This window comes from Coffea arabica, chromosome 2e (assembly GCF_036785885.1).
Source record: "Coffea arabica cultivar ET-39 chromosome 2e, Coffea Arabica ET-39 HiFi, whole genome shotgun sequence".
Lineage (NCBI taxonomy): Eukaryota > Viridiplantae > Streptophyta > Magnoliopsida > Gentianales > Rubiaceae > Coffea > Coffea arabica.
The window spans coordinates 3,620,868-3,639,916 of NC_092313.1; the positions used below are offsets into that span (position 1 = coordinate 3,620,868).

At 37.6% G+C, this 19,049-nt stretch overlaps 3 protein-coding genes across 3 annotated transcripts; 1 reads left to right on the forward strand and 2 right to left on the reverse strand.

Moving 5' to 3' along the window:
- Nucleotides 1-1,184: 1,184 nt before the first annotated feature.
- Nucleotides 1,185-5,288, reverse strand: LOC113730202 (splicing factor-like protein 1). The gene is made up of 2 exons (XM_027254728.2): nucleotides 2,560-5,288; nucleotides 1,185-1,579 (listed from the first exon to the last, which is right to left on the reverse strand). Exon 1 carries the CDS (start codon nucleotides 5,125-5,127, stop codon nucleotides 2,596-2,598), a length of 2,532 nt encoding a protein of 843 aa, XP_027110529.2. The 5' UTR covers nucleotides 5,128-5,288; the 3' UTR covers nucleotides 1,185-1,579; nucleotides 2,560-2,595.
- A 1,778-nt stretch (nucleotides 5,289-7,066) lies between these two features.
- LOC113720464 (PLAT domain-containing protein 3-like) lies at nucleotides 7,067-8,784 on the reverse strand. The gene is made up of 2 exons (XM_027245309.2): nucleotides 8,531-8,784; nucleotides 7,067-7,760 (listed from the first exon to the last, which is right to left on the reverse strand). Exons 1-2 carry the CDS (start codon nucleotides 8,612-8,614, stop codon nucleotides 7,293-7,295), a joined length of 552 nt encoding a protein of 183 aa, XP_027101110.1. The 5' UTR covers nucleotides 8,615-8,784; the 3' UTR covers nucleotides 7,067-7,292.
- Nucleotides 8,785-11,480: 2,696 nt separating this feature from the next.
- On the forward strand, nucleotides 11,481-18,217 carry LOC113725177 (autophagy-related protein 3). Its single transcript, XM_027248181.2, has 10 exons — nucleotides 11,481-11,856; nucleotides 12,548-12,618; nucleotides 13,685-13,801; nucleotides 13,900-14,066; nucleotides 15,175-15,260; nucleotides 15,402-15,453; nucleotides 16,058-16,123; nucleotides 16,547-16,674; nucleotides 17,615-17,718; nucleotides 17,950-18,217. Exons 1-9 carry the CDS (start codon nucleotides 11,696-11,698, stop codon nucleotides 17,709-17,711), a joined length of 945 nt encoding a protein of 314 aa, XP_027103982.1. The 5' UTR covers nucleotides 11,481-11,695; the 3' UTR covers nucleotides 17,712-17,718; nucleotides 17,950-18,217.
- The last annotated feature ends 832 nt before the right edge of the window (nucleotides 18,218-19,049 follow it).

Sequence of the window (19,049 nt, forward strand, 5' to 3'; positions counted from 1 at the left end):
GTTCAATGAATAATTGATAATGCAATGCGTGGACCACGCTTCAACAAACATATGGACTAATAATTGATTCATATGCATGCACTTGACTGAATATTGCGCGTATTACAAGCTAAGTTTCCATAGGGCTTCACGAGGCTTTGATTTATCCTACACGTATCATTTCTGAGCCTTTACATACTCGAGCTTAAGCTATGCTTGACAAATTAAAAGGAAGCAAAAACAAATCCAGACGGGGTTTAGAACACGCCTTACAAATACTTAAACAAGACACACACAAAATGAGGTCACTTCACCGTAAAAGCAGTCACAGAAAAGGTGAAAGAAACTCTCTGGTTAATTGACCTATCATTTTAAGTTTGAAAGTAGTAAATATGACTGAGTGGACAAACAATTGGAATCAGCAAAAGGTGCCCAAGAATATTAACAATTCTAAGCTATTGTGCTTAAGAACAAAAAGCAGGGCAGTTCATCTAATCCACTTCTCTACCACAAAATCAAGCACTAATCAAAAGACAATTGAAAACATTGAAAATTATGGGTTTGACAATTCATACTTAAATCCCAACCCTAGCGAAGCGCACTAAGAAAAATGTTTAGTCAAAGGTAGAAAGCTTTTGTCACGGAAACATTCTAAAATCTTGTGTAGACGCATAACCCAAGAAAGTATAAAATTAAATCTACTCGTATACGTTTGAAACCCCTCCATGTTAAAGGCTTCAGATATACAAGTACCAGCATACATCCAGGTACTTTGTCAGAGGATTGGTCAATCTTTTTCAATACTCCCTTAACTTCAACCTAGATCGCCACCTCAAAAACATGGACTTCCTCTCACTCTATGTAACCCACAAATAACAACCAACAATTATCTCATTTTTGCAGTAACTGAGATCCCTTGTTCCACCAATTCCCCCTTCTGAGCTACCAAAGAAGAAAATAAGAAGTGTGAACAAAGAAAGAAAAGTTACATTTAAAGCATTCTAAACCTGCTGCACATGAAGTGGAGAAGATATCAGAACCAAATGTATGTAAGTAAAAAATTAGACATAAAAAAGGTCTGAGACGTGTTTTCAAGTTTAACATACCCTGGAACTTCATATACCAAGAGGAGGTCATCTTCTTGACAGGAAGTGTAGATGCAAGCAACACGCTGCTTCGAAAGCAGAGGAGCCAAAAGTATTGAATAAGCACAAAAAAAGTGGGCACATAGATAAAAAGAAGGGGCCAAGTTAGAAACACAAACCAAAAGCAAATGACAGAACAAATCACGACAATTAGACCAACAAAGTATGTCAGCAATCAATCATGAAGGAAATCAAGACGGATAAAAAATTATAAAACTTCTGAAAGGCAGCGGCAACCGTCCAATCACCACAGACAGGCCTACAAAACAGTAATCAGTAGAGATAGAGCTTTTATATTTGATACTCCAATTCTTCCTCATGAACTGAACATTGTCCCAACGCTCTGCAAATGTCATAAGAGCACTGCAAGGTTAAAGATGTGAGTCCCAAACTTCCAACAAGTAAGTCATGGCAACAGGTAAAAATCAGGTTCACAAGTGCTCCAACAAACCAGCCTGAAAAATATTGCAATGTAAACAATGAAGAAGCGTTAAGATGGACGGAAAAACCAGTTAAAAATAAGAAACATGAAGCAAGCAGATGATTAAGTTATGCATTAGTGACATTTTTCGAGTATTAAGAGGAGGATGAATTTCGGCAAATGAGAGAAGTCAACCCTGATAAGTATCCATTGGAATACGCTCATCACTGCATGGTTAGACCAATGAGACATGTAATTCATGGTCAAGGAAGCATATGGTTTCAACCCAGCACTGAATAGTTTTACATGTTCAAGTAGAGATAGATACTCAAACAGTTAACTTCCAAAATATTGAAAATGCTGTATAGCATAACACATAGGGTTGCACCACAGCTTTAGCTTTTCCACTTGTCAGACATTTCCTATGAGGTAAGAACTTTGCCCACACAACTCAGCAGTCATCATGGGAATTCCCTTGCAATAAGATCCCAACCTAAACGAGAACTAATGGTATTTTATTTCAGGTACAATATAGGTAGCTTCCAAGTACTGAGCGATAAACATCTCTTGCTACAAAATCAATGATGGTTAAAAATCTAGGTCCAATGGGTGCTGAGAGTGCAGAAGTCAAAGGCAGTCCACAGTTCCAGAACCCCCTTTCCCCAAGAACGGGTGAAAGGGAAAAAGGCTGGACCAGTATAATTTCTGTTGCAGTTCAAGTAACACTAGAACAACTAGGACAAGTCAGCCCCCCCCCCCCACCAAAACCCCCAGAAACTCTCCCAATATAGACTTCTGAAACATGTCTCCCTCTGCACAAGATTACTCCAGAAAGCCATTAGTCGCCAATGAACAGAAACATGTGACAAATGTTCAGGGCAACACTCCACCTTATCCTAAACAGTTCTGAATTCATCAAATGCAAATGCCAAAAAAAGACAGTCTCAAATCAACCAACATGTCTCCTATGTTTGGTAGAATAAAGGAGTCAACAAGGGAATTAGGAGAGCTTACCTTCCCTTTGAACGCCATATAACAAGAATCACATCCTCATTTCATCTCAGCCATGAACTTCTCATACTCTGAGTCTGCACCATAGGTCTTCTCTGCAGATGACACAGGTGGAGGCACAGGCGGATTGGAGGCCCAGGGAACATTAGTCACACTCTGTGACTGGTCCAGAGTAGGGGGAGGAGGTGGTGGTGGTGGTGGTTGTGCCATATTGTAGTAACCTTGATAGCTGTATGACGGTGTTGAATACTGGCCATTTGGTGGAATAGCAGCAACAGAGTTACCATAGGCATACGTGGGAACAGATTGAACAGGAGTTGTGCTCTGATGAGATTGGACTCCAGGTGGGTAACTTTGCTGTGTATCAACAGCTGAAGCATACGTCTGTTGTGTTTCAGCAGAAGACACAGTTGTTGATGGAACAGCTGAAGTTGCTGTCTGCATTGGAGGAGGATACTGTACTCCATATGGAGGGACAGGTTGCCCAGTATACATGGCCGACCCGGGAGGAGGAGGAGGGTAAGAGGCATAAGGAGGAGGAGGAGGAGGAGGTCCCCATGGAACTAGAGCTCCTGTGTAGCTTCCAGGTGGTGGGGTTCCAAGAGGCCCACCTGCAGCATACTGCTGGGAAGGATAAGCACCGGTTGGTTGGGGAGGAGCAGGGTATGTAGGCATCGCAGGGGCAGGAGGGCCTGGAGGCACAGTGGGTTGAGGCGGTTTACCAGCCACTCTGACAGCTATTGTCCTACCATCCAGACGATGACCATTCATGCTAGCAATAGCATTATTAGCCTGTTGAACATCAGCATACTTAACAAAACCATAGCCTTTACTCAGACTAGTGACGCGGTCCTTGATAACCTTAGCCATAACAATTTCACCAAAAGGAGAGAATAGGCTGATTAAACCATCATCGTCCAGAGTGGGGGGCAAGTATCCAATGTAGAGATTGGTCTCATCGTATTCCTTGGGCTTGATCAGGTTTGCCCCTAAGCCAGGCGTGGTGCTACTCACACCACTATTATTGCTGCCGTTGCTGGCCCAAGGAGGATTGCTTCCAGGAATACCAGGAAGAGCAAGAGCTGCAGAACTTTGTTTGGTTGAAGATTCAGGAACAGTCCCACCCAACTCAGCCAGGAAGTTCTGATATTCGTCATCCATCTTCTTGCCTGTGGTATTCTTCACTGGACAGTCAATAGTGGGGTGCCCACCATCGCCACAAATCTTACACAGAACATCACTTTTAAATGTTGAAGTTTTAGACGGACATGCATACTGCCTATGGCCTGGTTCACCACATAACCTACAATACTCCTCGTCTCTAATAGTCCCATTCAAAGCAGCAAGCTCCCTGAGCTGTTGCCTCTTATGCTCATTAAGCACTTCATCAACAGGCTGCAAGAGCTTCTCCACCATGGCAGCGGCTGCATCAAGTGACTCCTGAGTTTCAGCTTCCACCAAAACATGTAAATCTTCATTCTCTGAGGGATCGGGCTTCAAGTCCCTTTTCTGCTGTAACCTACCTTCCTTCACAGAGCCTTTACCTCGAATAACAATCTTTGCGCCTGTCTCTCTTTCCATCCTCTTCTGAGTATTACCTCTAGGCCCAATAATCAAACCAATAAAATTATAACCAGGGAACTCTTTCATCGGGATGTAGAGCTTCTTCTGAAGCTTAGGAGGCCTGTAATCAGCAGGTGGCTTAAAAGCGGGATTTTTCTTGAGTATTTGGGATATAATCTCCTGCCTCCCCCTATTCAACTTCTCCCGTGCACGATATTCCCTAGTATTAATCCTGATGCCCATATTATCGTAAATAGGTTCAGGCGAAGGTGAGCGTGCACCTTCAGGCCTGTCATCTAGGGGCAAACCAGATTGCAACTTTCGAGTAATCTCAATCAATCTGCTATTAAGAGCTTGAATTTCAGGGTCAAATTCAATACCTCCAGTAAGCTCCTTCATGAAATCCGGCAACTGAATCACCGGCTGCGGCTGATCATCCGCCCACCTAGATTTCCTCTTCCTCCCGCCAGTCCCTGTCCCCGTCCCATCGCCTCCTCCGGTCCCAGCCCCACTTCCATCGCTGCTGGCCTCGCTCGGAGGAGGATCCCACCTGCTCCTGCGCCTTCGCCTGCTGGTGGTCTCCTCTTCACCTCCCGACTGGTCCTTGTCGGTGCCGCTATGCGTGTTGGTCAAGCCATTCTCAGAAAGCAACGGTCTCAGGACCTCGAGTTTCGGAGTACTTTCACTGTTCTCTCCGGTTAAAACCTTCTCCTTTATCGGCTCACCCGCAACGGAATTCTCGAGTCCGCTATTCTGCTCGAACTTAGTTAAGGTTTCTTGAAGCTTGTGGTTGTAAGACTCATAATTTTGTTGGGATTGATCCTGATCTTGAGATTGGGAGTAGGAATAAGAAGAATTGGAGTAATTTTGGTAGTAAGATGAATCTAGGGTTTGGGAAGAGTACTGATCGTAGGAGTATTGCGGAGGAGGAGCAGGAGGGTTTTCTGAAAAAGAAGCAGTAGATTGAGATTGAGGGTTTTCCGAGTAGCTGGATTGAAGCGCGTCCATCAGACGATGGATGAAAAAGCGGAGTTGGGGAAATTAATTGCGAATGGATTTGCAGAAGGGGAAGAGATGAGTAAAAATCGATTGGAGAAGAAGAGGGAAGGTGGGGATGTATTTATATGAGGGTTGGGTTTTATAATCCTTGGTCTGGCCGTAAACGTCCTCAGATCGATCTAGCCATCTAGGGTTGGATTAGGATATCCTGGTTCAGATGAGGCGGTTCACACATTCTCGCTGCTGCTGATTCATGGCTTTGTGGCCCGTATGGGTTTCGTATGGGCCTGTGTTTCAGCCTGTTGGGTATCATGGGCCTAAAATGCAGGAATAAGATTTTTGCGGTCTCCAAAAGATAGTCGATGCTCTTAGGGGCAGGCGAGGTCCCCCTAATTTGAGAAGAGCACGCGCCGCACCTACTTGAGTTTTGATGGACTGTATACTTACAAATTCGAATTGAATAAATCCTACTAGTTATTATTCGAGTTTGAGTTCAAATTCATCAAAATCAAGCTCAATTCAAGTCGAAAATATTCGTTAAGGGCCAAATTCAGCATATCTCAATCACATGAATCATCTCGGTGAACTCTACCGGTTTAATCAGCTTACATTATTGTATTCAGGCTGTAAGCTTTTCCATACGGAGAAAACAAATCTTATTTTTTATTTCTTTAGTTGCACACTGTTTTGAAATTTTGAAATTCAGTGCGCGGGACCTGCAACTGCAAGCTGCAATGTACGAGTTGTTACTAAAGGAAATTGCTTGTGCAACACAACAGTCTATTTGTTAAGCTTGCAAAGTGATAAGATGATATGACAAGAATGCATTAATCTTTTTGGGTAGGTAAGAATGCATTAATCTACTATCATGTCTTCACTTTTCTCTGCCGAAATAACAAGAATTATTTCGCTTTCTCCTCTAAATCACACTCCAAGGACCATTTTGAGAGCATGTTGGGTGCAAATGATACTACTTTTATCCATCTAAATCACAATTATTTCGGTGTCTTCACTTGTATCCATCTTAACTGCCTTATGCGCTAATAAAGCGTGTTAATACTTGCAATTGTAATTCATAAATTATTGTTTTCAACGAAAACTATAGCTAAAGTATTTCTAAAAAGACCCGTTTAGATCAAATAGATGTTTTGATACGCTCTTCACATATTCTTAACTGCAGGATGCTCTATTTGAATATTCAATCTACAGCCCACAGAAGGATTTGAAATCCCTTTTGGTGGCCAGTTTTATCTAAAACAAGTTGATTAGATCGAGTTTAGTACATGCAAATACATAAGCAAGCCATCAAAAAATTCAAAGCACCATCTTTCTCTTCCCTCGTCCATCATGATTGGTGCATTTAAGACATTACAGCATATATCACGAAATTGTTGATATTTCTCTCACAAAAGAGCCATTTCCATTTAAGGGCTGCCTCTTCGACTTTTATTGCTGAAGAGGGTGTTGCATAGAGGTGGCAAAATGGATAAATGGTTCATAATTGGTTTTGACTTAATGGATGGTGGATAAAATTTATCCAATCCATTTAAATCCATTTAATAAATGGATTTAAATGGATGGATCTAAATGGATTAAATAAAAACCAATTATCCATTTATAATCCATTTAAATATTTTACTAATTCCCTTATTCCACATTTTTCTAGTTTAGAAGACAGCCCATGGAAATGTAGTAGCTGATTAGTCCAAACTTACGAAGACTCCCCAAGTCCTCGGACATCTTTTTCTGAGCCTCCGAGGCCAACACCCAACATCAACTGACCGCAATGGCGAGAGCGATGGCCCATTGGCTGGCGAGCCGTTTCAGAAGTTCATTTCCTTTCTGTTTCTTTTATTTGGTTTTTAAGTAAATGGATATATATGGTTTTTGTGGATAATTCATATAAATCCATTTAATTTAATGGTTTTACTTTGATTAACCATTTAAAACCAATACTATAAATGGATAATCCAAATCCATTTAATTATGGATTATATGGATGGATAAATGGATCTCAATCCAAATTGCCACCTCTAGTGTTGCAAGCTTTCTGCTACATAAGTCCGATATGCAAAAGCATTTTAGCGCAGCTTAATTCACAAAACAAACTGCAAAAAGAACATCAAAGAGAAAAGATTACAACCGGTAGACAGCCAAGTCCCAGTCATGATGGTCTACTCGGAAGCAGATGACTTGCGCAGCGCAAAAGGCCCATGACGCCTTTCTCTAAATTGGGTCTCCATCCTCTTGCAACCATCCAAGACAGCAGTCAACTCGTAAGGGGGAGCATCAGTGGCCAACCACTGCTCAACATAGAATATGGACTGACTACACGCTTTGTGTGGGCCCGTGGAGGTGACTTCGATGTAGTCACAGTACCAACCATGGTGGGCTCCAGAACCATCAGAGGTCAAGTTGAGCCTGCAAACGGGTGAACTTATGCATGGGCCTCGTCCAGTAAATATATCCAGACTGCCCCTCTCAAAGTAGTCATGTTGTGGGCCCATTAGACCCCAATCCCTGAGATTTGGGATCCAAACTGATTTTCCTGCGGAGTCGCCAAGAGTGACGCTAATTCTGGAGTCAGTTCCCGCCTTTACGATGCTTCCAGTTTGTACGTAGAGAGTGTATACGCATTCATTCTGCAACAAAAGCAGCATTCAACATTGCAGATAAGGCCAAAAAAAAAAAAAAGAAAAGAAAATATTTTATGATCATGTAACAAAAGTTGTCTATATTTTTCGGCAAATTTGTCTGGTCAAAAGCAATTCTGATAAACCCATAATCTGCGGCAGCCATGCATGGATTTTGAAATGATTCTGGTTGCATGATCTAATGATTTTGCTGGTAGAGTTTGATTTGATCAGATAAAGTATGAAGATACCAAGATCAAAGGCCAGAGCATCTTCATTCAGAAGAGTGTAGCTGGGAAACAAAAAGAAAAATGAAACAACAAGAACAAGAAGGAAAAATGAAAAATCTTCCTACTTTGCATGCACCAACGCAAAAAGAACGTTGAACGCCATAAAAAATGAGCACCAGCAAGCACGATCTAAGATAAATGTTTAACCAACTACTCATCTGTAGAAGATCAGCTTCAGATTACAGCCGATTCAGTCAGTAACTACAGAGAAAAAGCTTGTTGAAAATTTGTGGTCTACAGCAATATATACTAAGCCGCTACGCAGATTGGCTTAGGTTCGAATCAGTGAATTTGGATCGCATCTTCGAATTCACGAAGAAGATCGCCTAGAGCTGCTGCTTGACTAGAAAGCAGATTGATATATTATTACATGCATAAAGGCAATATTGCAAGTACGTCTGAGATTGATCCGAGTAATTAATGCAATGCCCAGTAGTATATACTACCAACGACGAGGGAATGTAGTAGTAGATGTTAAGAGAGGTTTACAGATGGATGGGCGGCAACAGCAGAAGCTAAGACGACGGTGGCGAGTATTAGCAGCATTGATGATGAGAAGTGGCGACTCGTCATCTTCTTCCTCCCTCGTAGCAAGATCTGTTATTTGAGCGTGACATAGAAAATAAAAATACTGCTGCTTGAGCACAATCAACTCCACTCTACAGAGGTATATAAACGGTTCTGGTTCTGCACTACTATTACTGTATTCATGGGTTTGATCGGTTCAATGCATCACCGAGTCCCTCGTCATTGTTTGTTGTTCGTAACCTGTAAGGACCGACCACTGCCTGTATAAATTAATTTTGCATTTTCCTCCATTGAGCTTTAGTATTGCCACTCACCCAAGAATCAAGACTGACTACCTTTTTCCTCCCAAACTAGAATTTCGCCCTGCCTCAGCACAGTCTCTTTTCTTATTTATTATGAATTTATATAAATATGAATAATTTAAATATGAAAATTAACAACGATCCCACATGTTCATTCATATTAATTTTAAAAAATTAATGTATGCTAAATATTCAATTATTTACTAATTTTTTAAAAATTTATTTACATACTTTCACTATAGTATGATAGTATATATCAAATAATATATCCCATATAAAAAACTTGGTATATATTCTTTTTTTTATAAATATTTTTTTAGATAATTTAAATTTTTATAATGATCATAAATCTAGAACTATATATTCACATTTAATCCAATAAATATTAAGTAGAACTATATATCAAGTAGAAAAGATCCGGCAATCCAGATTTTTTCATCAATAAATATTTGGATAAAAATTTTTTTTTTTTCCCTCGCATACATGTCATAAGTTTGAGAGAAGACACTTAAGACTATCGTCTTTGGAAAATTTTATCATTATCTGAATCAACTAGATGAAATAATGTCAACTAAACAAATAAGGACCCCATGATCTTATTTGAATTGTAATTAATGTGCAATTAGTGGATTTCGCAATCTTCGTTAAACTATTTTTATTAGTCAACTTTGCCAAGCAGTTGATTCGGACCGTCACAAAATGTCTCTGTCATGCTTAGGTTACTTTTACGGGATGAGTTAAAGGTCTAGACCACTTTAATGGGCCAGTATGAAATAAAGCCTTCTGGGTTTTGAATCCCCAGTCCCTATCAGGCATGGCTATTTTTAGGCATAGCAAAGGGTGGGATGCGCAATTTCTTGGTAATTTTCGTTACCTTCGTCAGCCTGTCCTTTTAACTCCTGAAAGCGTGGTTTCTTATGAGTAAACGATTTTAATTAACTCTTCTAGCAAATCCTTATACTATATAAGAATGAGTTTAGGGTAAATATGTTCTTTGGATTTCAACCGTAAGGGTAGGGCCATTTTGGGAATGTAAGAGTTTGAAGTGCAATTGGAGTATTGAATACAAGTCATTATAGCTAATTTAGTTTTGTTGTAATTACTTAGATGTCCTTTTAGACATTTAAAGCTAGGGGTGATAGATATCCGATTGAACATTGGGTATAACTAAATTCAACTTGTGTTTTAATGAAATAACATGAAAGCCCTTCTAATCATTTAATTGTATTAACATCCAAGTCGCTTAATTTTCTAAAGCATTTCTCATCAGTTATCTGCAAACTTATGATATATAGATATTAAAACACAATTAATGCCAATTTGTAGAGAAGTTTGCTTTCTTGGCCGTTACCCCCATCTGTTCATATTCATTTCATTTACTTACAACTTTCTTCCACCACAATCATGTAGCCTATTAAATTTGGATATTGCTATATTAACTACTCCTCTTTCCCATTTTGCAACACCTTTCTCAATAAGTATATTTTCTTTAGCCAATCTACTTTTTGGTTGTAAGAAATCTCAATAGGTATGTTTTCTTTAACCAATCTACTTTTTGGTTGTAAGAAATCTGTAATCTTGAAGGTTGTATGTGTGATAATTTTTTAGTATTTTAATTCAATTGTCCATATTAGGTAGGCATGACAGGGAGGAGATCACATTTGTTAATTATTATTTGTGGTTTAAAGTAAGTTTGTCATTATAAATTTTCCCATATGCAGATTGCATCTACTTTTGTTGTTTTAACTATTAGTTATGATAATTTTCAAATTGTTTGTTATTTTATTGATGATTCCATTTAAGCAAATTTTTCACTTCATTTGATTTGCCAATAGGTTTAACTATTTACTTAAAACTATTTGGCTGCAAATCTAAAGTATGTACTTCATTACTTTTAATTGTTTTCTTGAATTGAGTGGTCTAAAATGTTTTAGTACTTTATTTGACGTGGTTATTCCTTTAAATTAGCATTTTAGTTGTTGTATATCTTTGCAACTAGATCAAAAACTGATGTTTAGTGATTGTAATCCAGATGCTTTACTATATGTTTTAAATTATACAATAAATCATAATTGATGGATTGGTGAATATGGAGATTTCATGATGATATGTCATTGGAATCAATATAAATTCAAGAATTTGGCTTGCAAGAACCGAAATTCCACTAGCAATGATTTTTTTCAAATATGCTAATTGTTCAAATCTCACTTATATGACAAGATAATATGGTGGATTGCCTTTATATTAAGATCAAATTCAAACTAAATAATACATTTTAATATCCATAAAGTGCATGAGCAGATATAAATAGGTCTTTTATTTTATTAGGTTAGATGCAAAATAGTTGATCGTATCTTATAATTTTGTTTCATTGCATATTTGTATATTTAACTTATGATGTAACTCAATTAGTATATGTATCTTATGATTTAACTTATGATCATATCTTATATTTAACTCAATATGTAACTTATGATTTTTCTATTTAATATCATATATTAAAATTGTCATACTTCAATTTTTATATTATAAAATATCAAATAATAATTATTAACTATCTTTAATTATAAGTACTAAACTCCCACGCGTGGCGTGGGCTTTTCCTCCTAGTACTAGTAATAAAAAAACAAAAGGAAACGTGAAAACCCAGCTAAATAACCAAAGCTTCTTTTCGAGTTTCAACGGGTCCTTTTCAACTCGCCGGAATTCATCCCAAATCCAAGAAGAATCACTCCTCGACCTAGGGTTTTTTGGAATCCCACCACAGCAATCGCCTGTTGAATTGTAATTGGGTTGGGGAATAGCCGATCAGGGAAAAAAAAGGATGGTACTCAAGCAGAAGATTCACGAAGCATTCAAGGGTGCGGTTGAGAGTATCACAAGCCATCGAACGGTTTCCGCCTTCAAGGAGAAAGGCGTCCTCAGCGTCAACGAGTTCATCATCGCCGGCGACAACCTCGTATCCAAGTGCCCTACTTGGTCGTGGTATACTTCAAATATTTCGCTCATTATATCCGCATATAGTACTAATTCAATTCCCAAATTGCCGACGAATACTTTATAAAACTGTAGCCTAGCTTTGAATTGGTAATGATACAGCTGATATTCGAGTTGGTGGTTATACTTGATTTTGGTATTATGGTTTTGTACTTGTGGCAGCTAAGTAGTAATAGCATAGGCTCTTGAATATCAAAAATTCTGTACCATTCCTGTCTTTAAGCTCAGGCGAGGTTCTAAATTCATTTACTCACACTTATGGTTGGTAGAGCTCTATTTTAAATCAGCTCTAGTTGTGTATGGAAATTTTGATGTAGCTAAAACTTTCTTAGGCCTTAGTGAAATATAATTAAGGGGTTGTTTGCGCACGTGAGCAATAAACACACGGTTTTGATGTTGCGATTTTTTTGCCTTTTTTGATAGATCTTTTGTGCGATCTTGAGAGTATATCTTTCCCTGGAAGTGGCTGTGTGTAATCAACCATAATTATCTTCTTCCTAAAACTTACGATGTTGATTGAGCAGCAGTTCTCCTCAATTGATTCCTCTTTCTAATAGGCCACTTAATCGCTATGAAGACTGTTGGTAGAAAATTATGTGTAGGGAGTGTGTGCATGTTTATTAAGTCTATGCAGTATATTTTGCATTTTCACTGCTTCTAAGTGCTACTTCATTGGTAGGGAATCAGGTGAGCCAAACAAGAGGAAGCCGTATTTACCTGCCGACAAGCAATTCTTGATAACAAGGAATGGTACGGGTTATATTTTTGGTGCCTGTTTTCTTTACTTGCTATTTTATTTTATATTATTGTTTTTGTTCATAGCTTCCCTTTTTTTTTTTCCTTTTTGATTGAGCGAATTGATGTGGGTGGCATTTTTAATACCTTGTGTGTGATTGTGACTTTTAACACATTCAACTTTTATTAACTCTGAATGTTTTGTTAAATTTCTTTAGAATGATTGTGGAATTGTGAGTGCTGAAAGTAATGGAGTACTTTGTTACATGAAACCCTAGGCTACAATACATATTTGTCCATTGAAAGTTTGGCTACCTCACAGTTTTACTTATAGATTACGTCTCTCAATCTAACTTGCTTGTGCAAAAGGAAATTCAGATGTCTATAAGGATCCATCACGAACCTTTAAAAACCAAATTTGAAGAGCATAAATAGGCACAATTACCAGTGAGTGAATGAGTTAAAATGCATGAAAGTCTGTACCAACAGTCCCCCATAACCAATTGTTGAAATAATTCTTTTTTTTTTCATGTGACGAATTATGGTGGATTTGAACATTCTTTTAAAATGTAAATTTTCCTCACTCACCCTGAAAAGACTTATTTTATAGGTCAATGGCAAGCCTGTAATTTGTGGTTCCTAAATCAAGGTTGAATCTGTACAATGATCCGACTGTATGGGTTTTGTCCTTCCAGAATAATATATTTGAGCTTCACATAATTAAGCATTTTAATTTTTTGGGCATGTTATACCTTGCAAAATTAAATTGGCCATAGTCCACTGCATTTCACTTCGTCTTAAATGCCAATTTGAGGATTTTACTAGCTCTAGGGACACAAATCGAGTAATATGTAACGGTTCGCTATCTATGTTCTAATAACAAGGTTTTTTGGCATTTGACTGTTGAAATGTCATGCTTTTTGCACAGAGCATGCATTTTCTGTCGACTGTAAAGAAGCCTTGCTCAAGCTGTTCTATTTATTCGGCATATGTTTTACTTTGAAACTGCTCATGTATTATTTTTTGCTTGACTTTTTATTCATTTCATTTGCTTGGTTAAAAACTTTTGCTATGTATACAGTGCCTTGTCTTAGGAGAGCCGCATCAGTAGAGGAAGAATACGAGGCTGCTGGGGGTGAAGTTTTACTTGATAATGAGGACAACGATGGTTGGCTGGCCACACACGGGAAACCTAGAGGTTATTTTTTTTTCCTAGTTAAACTCGTGTATGACCTGTGAAGGCCACTTATAGCTTTTGACTTATATATATATATATATATATTTTCCCTCCCACAGAAAGCAAAAGTGATGACAACGAAAATTTGCCTTCTATGGACACCCTAGAAATCAGCAAGAAGAATACCATCCAGTCATTTCCATCATACTTTGGAGGTGAGGATGAGGACAATATTCCAGAAATGGATGAGTTAGAGGATGTTGACAATCTTATTGAGACAGATCCTGTAAGCTTCTCACAAGGACATTTCTATATTAGTGCCTACGTACTCTTTTTTTGGTGTAAAATTACTTTCTTTCGTTTTTCTTGGATTGGGGAAGTGATTGATGATATATGGTGTAATACATATGTTGGAACTTGTTTGGCTGTTTTTCCTGCAAATTTCAACTGCTTTTTGCAATGTATTACTTGCACATGTCCTGTTTATGAATCCACATCGATGCCGATTTATTTTGTAGGGGATGATTTATTATTTGATGGTTGTAAAATTTGATAAAACCCAATGGATATAGGTAATATTTGTTGTTTTAACCAAGCACATATGTATATAGACTACTACGAAATATAGACTGGCACCACTTAGACATATTAACTTTTTCTTTTCATATATCCAACATGTACATGACTCTGTTAATTTTTTTTAATTCAACATGTGATGATAGTTCCTTTAAAACTTGGTTTTGCACTTCAGAGCAAGTGGTGTCTTGGCCTCTACATGTCAAGTTTCTATTTTTTTTATTACTTTATAAGCAAGCAATTGACTTGTCTACGCTTTTAACTTTATAAATGTTTTGCATCCTTCTGTGGGATTTTGAGTACTGTAACTTAACAATCAGAGATAGAACTTTCTTTGTTATTTAACCACCTCGGTCAATCCAATCGACAAAAGTATTAAAACCTTCATTGATAGGAGAATATAGAGCCTCTGATGTGAATTTGGTGACTTCTTATGGTGTGCTCGTTGCTTCCGCACCCTGGAGCCTTCTTTTTGTATGAACTAATCTGTTTCCTTCCTGGGAAAGAAAATTGAACTTTTTTGGCCATCATGCAGATAAAATGTGCAAATAAGAAGCTCCATTTGGTCCTTTTGTTTGTTTTACAGTCTTCTTTGCTGCAATTGTTTATATGTCGTTATCATAGAGAACCTTGTGTATCTTTCATGTTCTTTAACCTGCCGCTTCACGTGCTTGTATAAACCAATTACAATTTGGCAATAGACTAAAATGGCTGTCAATATTCTTTCAATTCTTTGATCTCTGACGTCAAGAAATTGTTTATTTTCGGGCAGCTTGATTGGATTATTATTTACTTGTCAAATTACATGATTTATTCAGGCAACACTTGAGACTCCATACCTTGTGGCGCATGAACCTGATGATGACAATATTCTGAGAACCCGAACATATGATGTTAGCATAACGTAAGTTGTCTTTACGTTTTGCACAAGTATGGTGGATCTTTCTGTGTTGTGTATATATATATATATGTATATATATATAGACACACATACATACATACATACATATTGATCGTCGGACTGTCCTTTGTCTTTCCTTTGTAGGTATGACAAATATTATCAAACTCCTCGCGTATGGCTGACTGGCTATGATGAGGTGGGTCTTGTGTATTTGATTGGCCTGTAATGTTGGATTATCAAATGTAAGATGCATCATAAACGAAATGCATTTTTGGGAATATGCTACTTTTTCTCTTGGATAATACTCCAATATGGCTCATAGGAGGGTTATAGTTTCAGCTTCTTGAGATAATTTTAACCTTTAGATTTGGTCTATCAATCTGAATGAGACATATCACCCATCAGGGCTGCTAAATCACTTAGGATTACATTATCAAGAATTATACATGTTAATGTAATTGGTTGACAATTTTGGCAGTTTTGTCAGAGCTGTACATACTTGAGTCCAAGATTTACAGTAGATTAGAGGCTAAACTTCATGTTTACGCTTGACCTTACCATAAGTAGTGTCAAGTTGATATTCTCAACTTATATTAGTAGAGTTGAATCAAGTTTTGTTTTGGAGAACCATACTTGAGCCCGATTGAAGTTGGGGCTGAAACATCTAGGTACTCAACTTTTCTTTATTGTTAATTGGCTGAAACAATTATCATACAGTTGAGCTGAGTCTTTTTTTATGGATTTGTAGATCTTTTCTTACTTTTAGTTGACTATCACATATATTGGTTCTTGTGTGGCAGTCAAGGATGCTTCTAGAATCCAAGCGTGTTCTTGAAGATGTTAGTCAAGACCATGCACACAAAACGGTGAGACATTATTGTTATACTTCAGCGACATATATAATATCACTATAAGCAAGTTAAATTCCATTTAGTCTTTGGACTGGAAAAGATAAATGGGAAATTTGGCTTAGTTCCTGGTACTTGATTATGCTTGAGAATTTTGACACTTTGAAAATATTTTGGTTGAGGCGGCTCTGGCTGGAATAATGATTCCAAATTGGGATTTTGATTGAAAAGGATGTTAGAATTTGAGTGTATAATTGCTATATCTGAATATTTGGGTCTGTTGCGTTAAATGAAGTTGTTAAACTTTATATTTATGATTCGAAATTGAATTCTGCATAATCTTTGTCCCAGAGCATTGGCGTTTACCACTAATTGTTTATCACAACTTTTTTTTTTATTTGATGTACTTCACTTATACTGTTGGCCAATACATGAAATCAGGTAACTGTTGAGGATCATCCACACTTGTCTGGAAAACATGCATCCATTCATCCATGCCGCCATGGAGCTGTGATGAAGAATCTCATTGATGTTCTTATGTCACGTGGTGGTGAACCGGAAGTGGACAAGTAATATGATTATTCTTCTAACTTGTGGGCAAGAAGATTTGGCTGTTAATGGTTATCAAAAAGGGAAAAAACCAAAACAATTTCAGCATAGTATTAGATTTGTCAGATTCATTGAGGATTAGTGCTTGGAACTCATGTCAAGTTGGGCTTGCGTAAAGGAGGTTCATGCTTAAAACTTGGAAACCTTTTGTCTCTTTTCTTTTTCCCCTTTTCTTGGCCAATTAAAACTTTGAAACCAATTAATTTATTAGAATCTATTGAAGCTTGAACTCCAAATTTTTTAGCATTGTCTGCTAGATTTTCTGAAACATTCTTTTGCAACATTCTATGGAGAATATGTGAAATTGTATAAGGGGAAATTGATTCAGAGGTGAAGGTGAATTTCATATGAATTTTCCTGTTTGTTCACAAGGAGTTCGTGACAGGTTTTGCTAATTCTTTGATTCCAGTTGGTAAGAGGGATTTTGAACTAAGAAAGAGACCCTAGAATCTAAAAAAGGCTCTACTGATTGAAGAAGAAAAATGTGATTAAGGATGATACAAAGAATTTGAGACATAAAGACTTTAAGAATGATATGTTGATATGTGTTTGTGTACTGTAAAAAGTTAAGTATGAAGTGGCTAGGTTGATTAACCGGACAATGCACACTTCTTTTTGTGGTTTATCTCCTGCAGCCACGGGGTGGGGCTTGTGACGAGTATGCATTCACGTATTCTCCCCATGTACATATTTATGATGGTTGATTAGTTCGAGTAGTACCTTCAATTTGGGCTGTGCGATCGTTCTTTATTTTATAGTTCACTTCTTTCTCTTGTAAATTAAAGTCCAACTTAGAATTGCCAATTATAGCTCTGTACATTATAAAAATGTTTCGCAGCTGTCTTAAGATTATTGATGTTCTTTTACTAAGGTGCTGATCTCTACTAGCTGGTATCACAGGTACCTATTCTTGTTCTTAAAATTCATAGCCTCAGTGATTCCAACTATTGAGTATGATTATACAATGGACTTTGATCTTGGTAGCTCCAGCAGCTAGTCTAAAGGTAAGTGTCTGCTCTGAGTTGTTATTGACTTGTTAAAGGTTTAATGCCAGTCTTACGAGCCTTTCTAGTCTTTATACTCTCGCTACGTGTGGAAGGAGTTTCATGTCATCAAGTAATTTAGCTTTTCTTATGATTAAACAGTGTCATTTATGGCATCCTTTTTCAGTCGTGCATTCATTTCTATGGCAGTGATATTTTCGGTGTTTCTCTTATGCACGGTTTTCCTAACAGGTGGATGCTGCAAGTATATCGTGTAGTGTAAAGCTCAAGAAATCAACTTTCATGTACTTCCAGCCTGCTCCGTGCTTGTACATATCCGCACTCAATAAGGTTCCTTTCAAACTTCGTCATTTGATGGTATCAGCCTACACTTGAGGCTGAAATTAATGGTGTAAATTTGTACAAACGCATTTGACTTAATTTATGGTTTGTCAAATTGTGGACGGGCGACCTGATCAACATTCATGGCTAAGTTAAATGTCAATATTTATTTAATTTATATAGTGGGTAGCCTGTGTGGGGTCCTATCATGTACACAATGAATGGCAAGTGTCACGCAGCTGTGCCTGCGGCTCTAACCCCAGGTGATTGGTTTGCAGCTCAATGTGCTGGTGGCTGCAGAATGCGCTATTTTTTTTGTCTTGCCTTAGCATTTCTATTTTCAACTTTTCGAGGGGGCTTTCATTTGGTATCAGTATACCTGTGGTAGAGAAGGAAGAAGAAGAAAGATCAGAATTGAGTTGTTACCAAACTTTTCTGTGGTTACAATCAGTTGACGTAATTCTGTGCTAACTACGTATCTACTCAAGGACAATGTATTTACCAGAAAAGAAACCAAACAAAATCTGTCGGAAGCCATACCAATTGTTTTGGCCAAAAACTTACCCAGGAAACAAATATGGATTTTGCAACATAAGAATATGCGTTTGCAAGTCTATTGCTGTTTAATTTTTTTCATATATTTTAGCTGTTTTCACCTTTAAATGCTTTCATGAATCTAAAAAATCGCTAATTTGGTCCTTCAACATTTTTACTCTAGTTGAATCCATCCTTGAAATTTTTTTTAGCCTAATTTAGTCCTTAAACAATAAACATTAAATATTGTAGTTAATTTGGTCCTTCTGCAGCAACACCACCAGAAAAAGTTTCTCCGAAAAAAAATCACAGGTCAACTAAGGGCAATATAGGTACTGTAAGCAAAGTCTCATGATAAATTTTTCATTAAATAGGGGAGAGAACAGATTTCGATTAAATTGGGGAAGAAAACAAAAACTGGTAAATTGATTCATACACAAAAATCACTACTATGGTTCGTTCTTCTTCTCTACTTG

Excerpts from the sequence above, each read along its gene's own strand:
- LOC113730202 (XM_027254728.2), bottom strand. The coding sequence starts at position 5,127 with ATGGACGCGCTTCAATCCAGCTACTCGGAAAACCCTCAATCTCAATCT.
- LOC113725177 (XM_027248181.2), top strand. The coding sequence starts at position 11,696 with ATGGTACTCAAGCAGAAGATTCACGAAGCATTCAAGGGTGCGGTTGAG. Across the intron at positions 11,857-12,547 it reads AAGTGCCCTACTTGGTCGTG|GGAATCAGGTGAGCCAAACA; the intron begins GTATACTTCAAA and ends CTTCATTGGTAG. Across the intron at positions 16,675-17,614 it reads GGTGAACCGGAAGTGGACAA|GTACCTATTCTTGTTCTTAA; the intron begins GTAATATGATTA and ends CTGGTATCACAG.
- LOC113720464 (XM_027245309.2), bottom strand. The coding sequence starts at position 8,614 with ATGACGAGTCGCCACTTCTCATCATCAATGCTGCTAATACTCGCCACC. Across the intron at positions 7,761-8,530 it reads CTGTTGCCGCCCATCCATCT|AATGAATGCGTATACACTCT; the intron begins GTAAACCTCTCT and ends CTTTTGTTGCAG.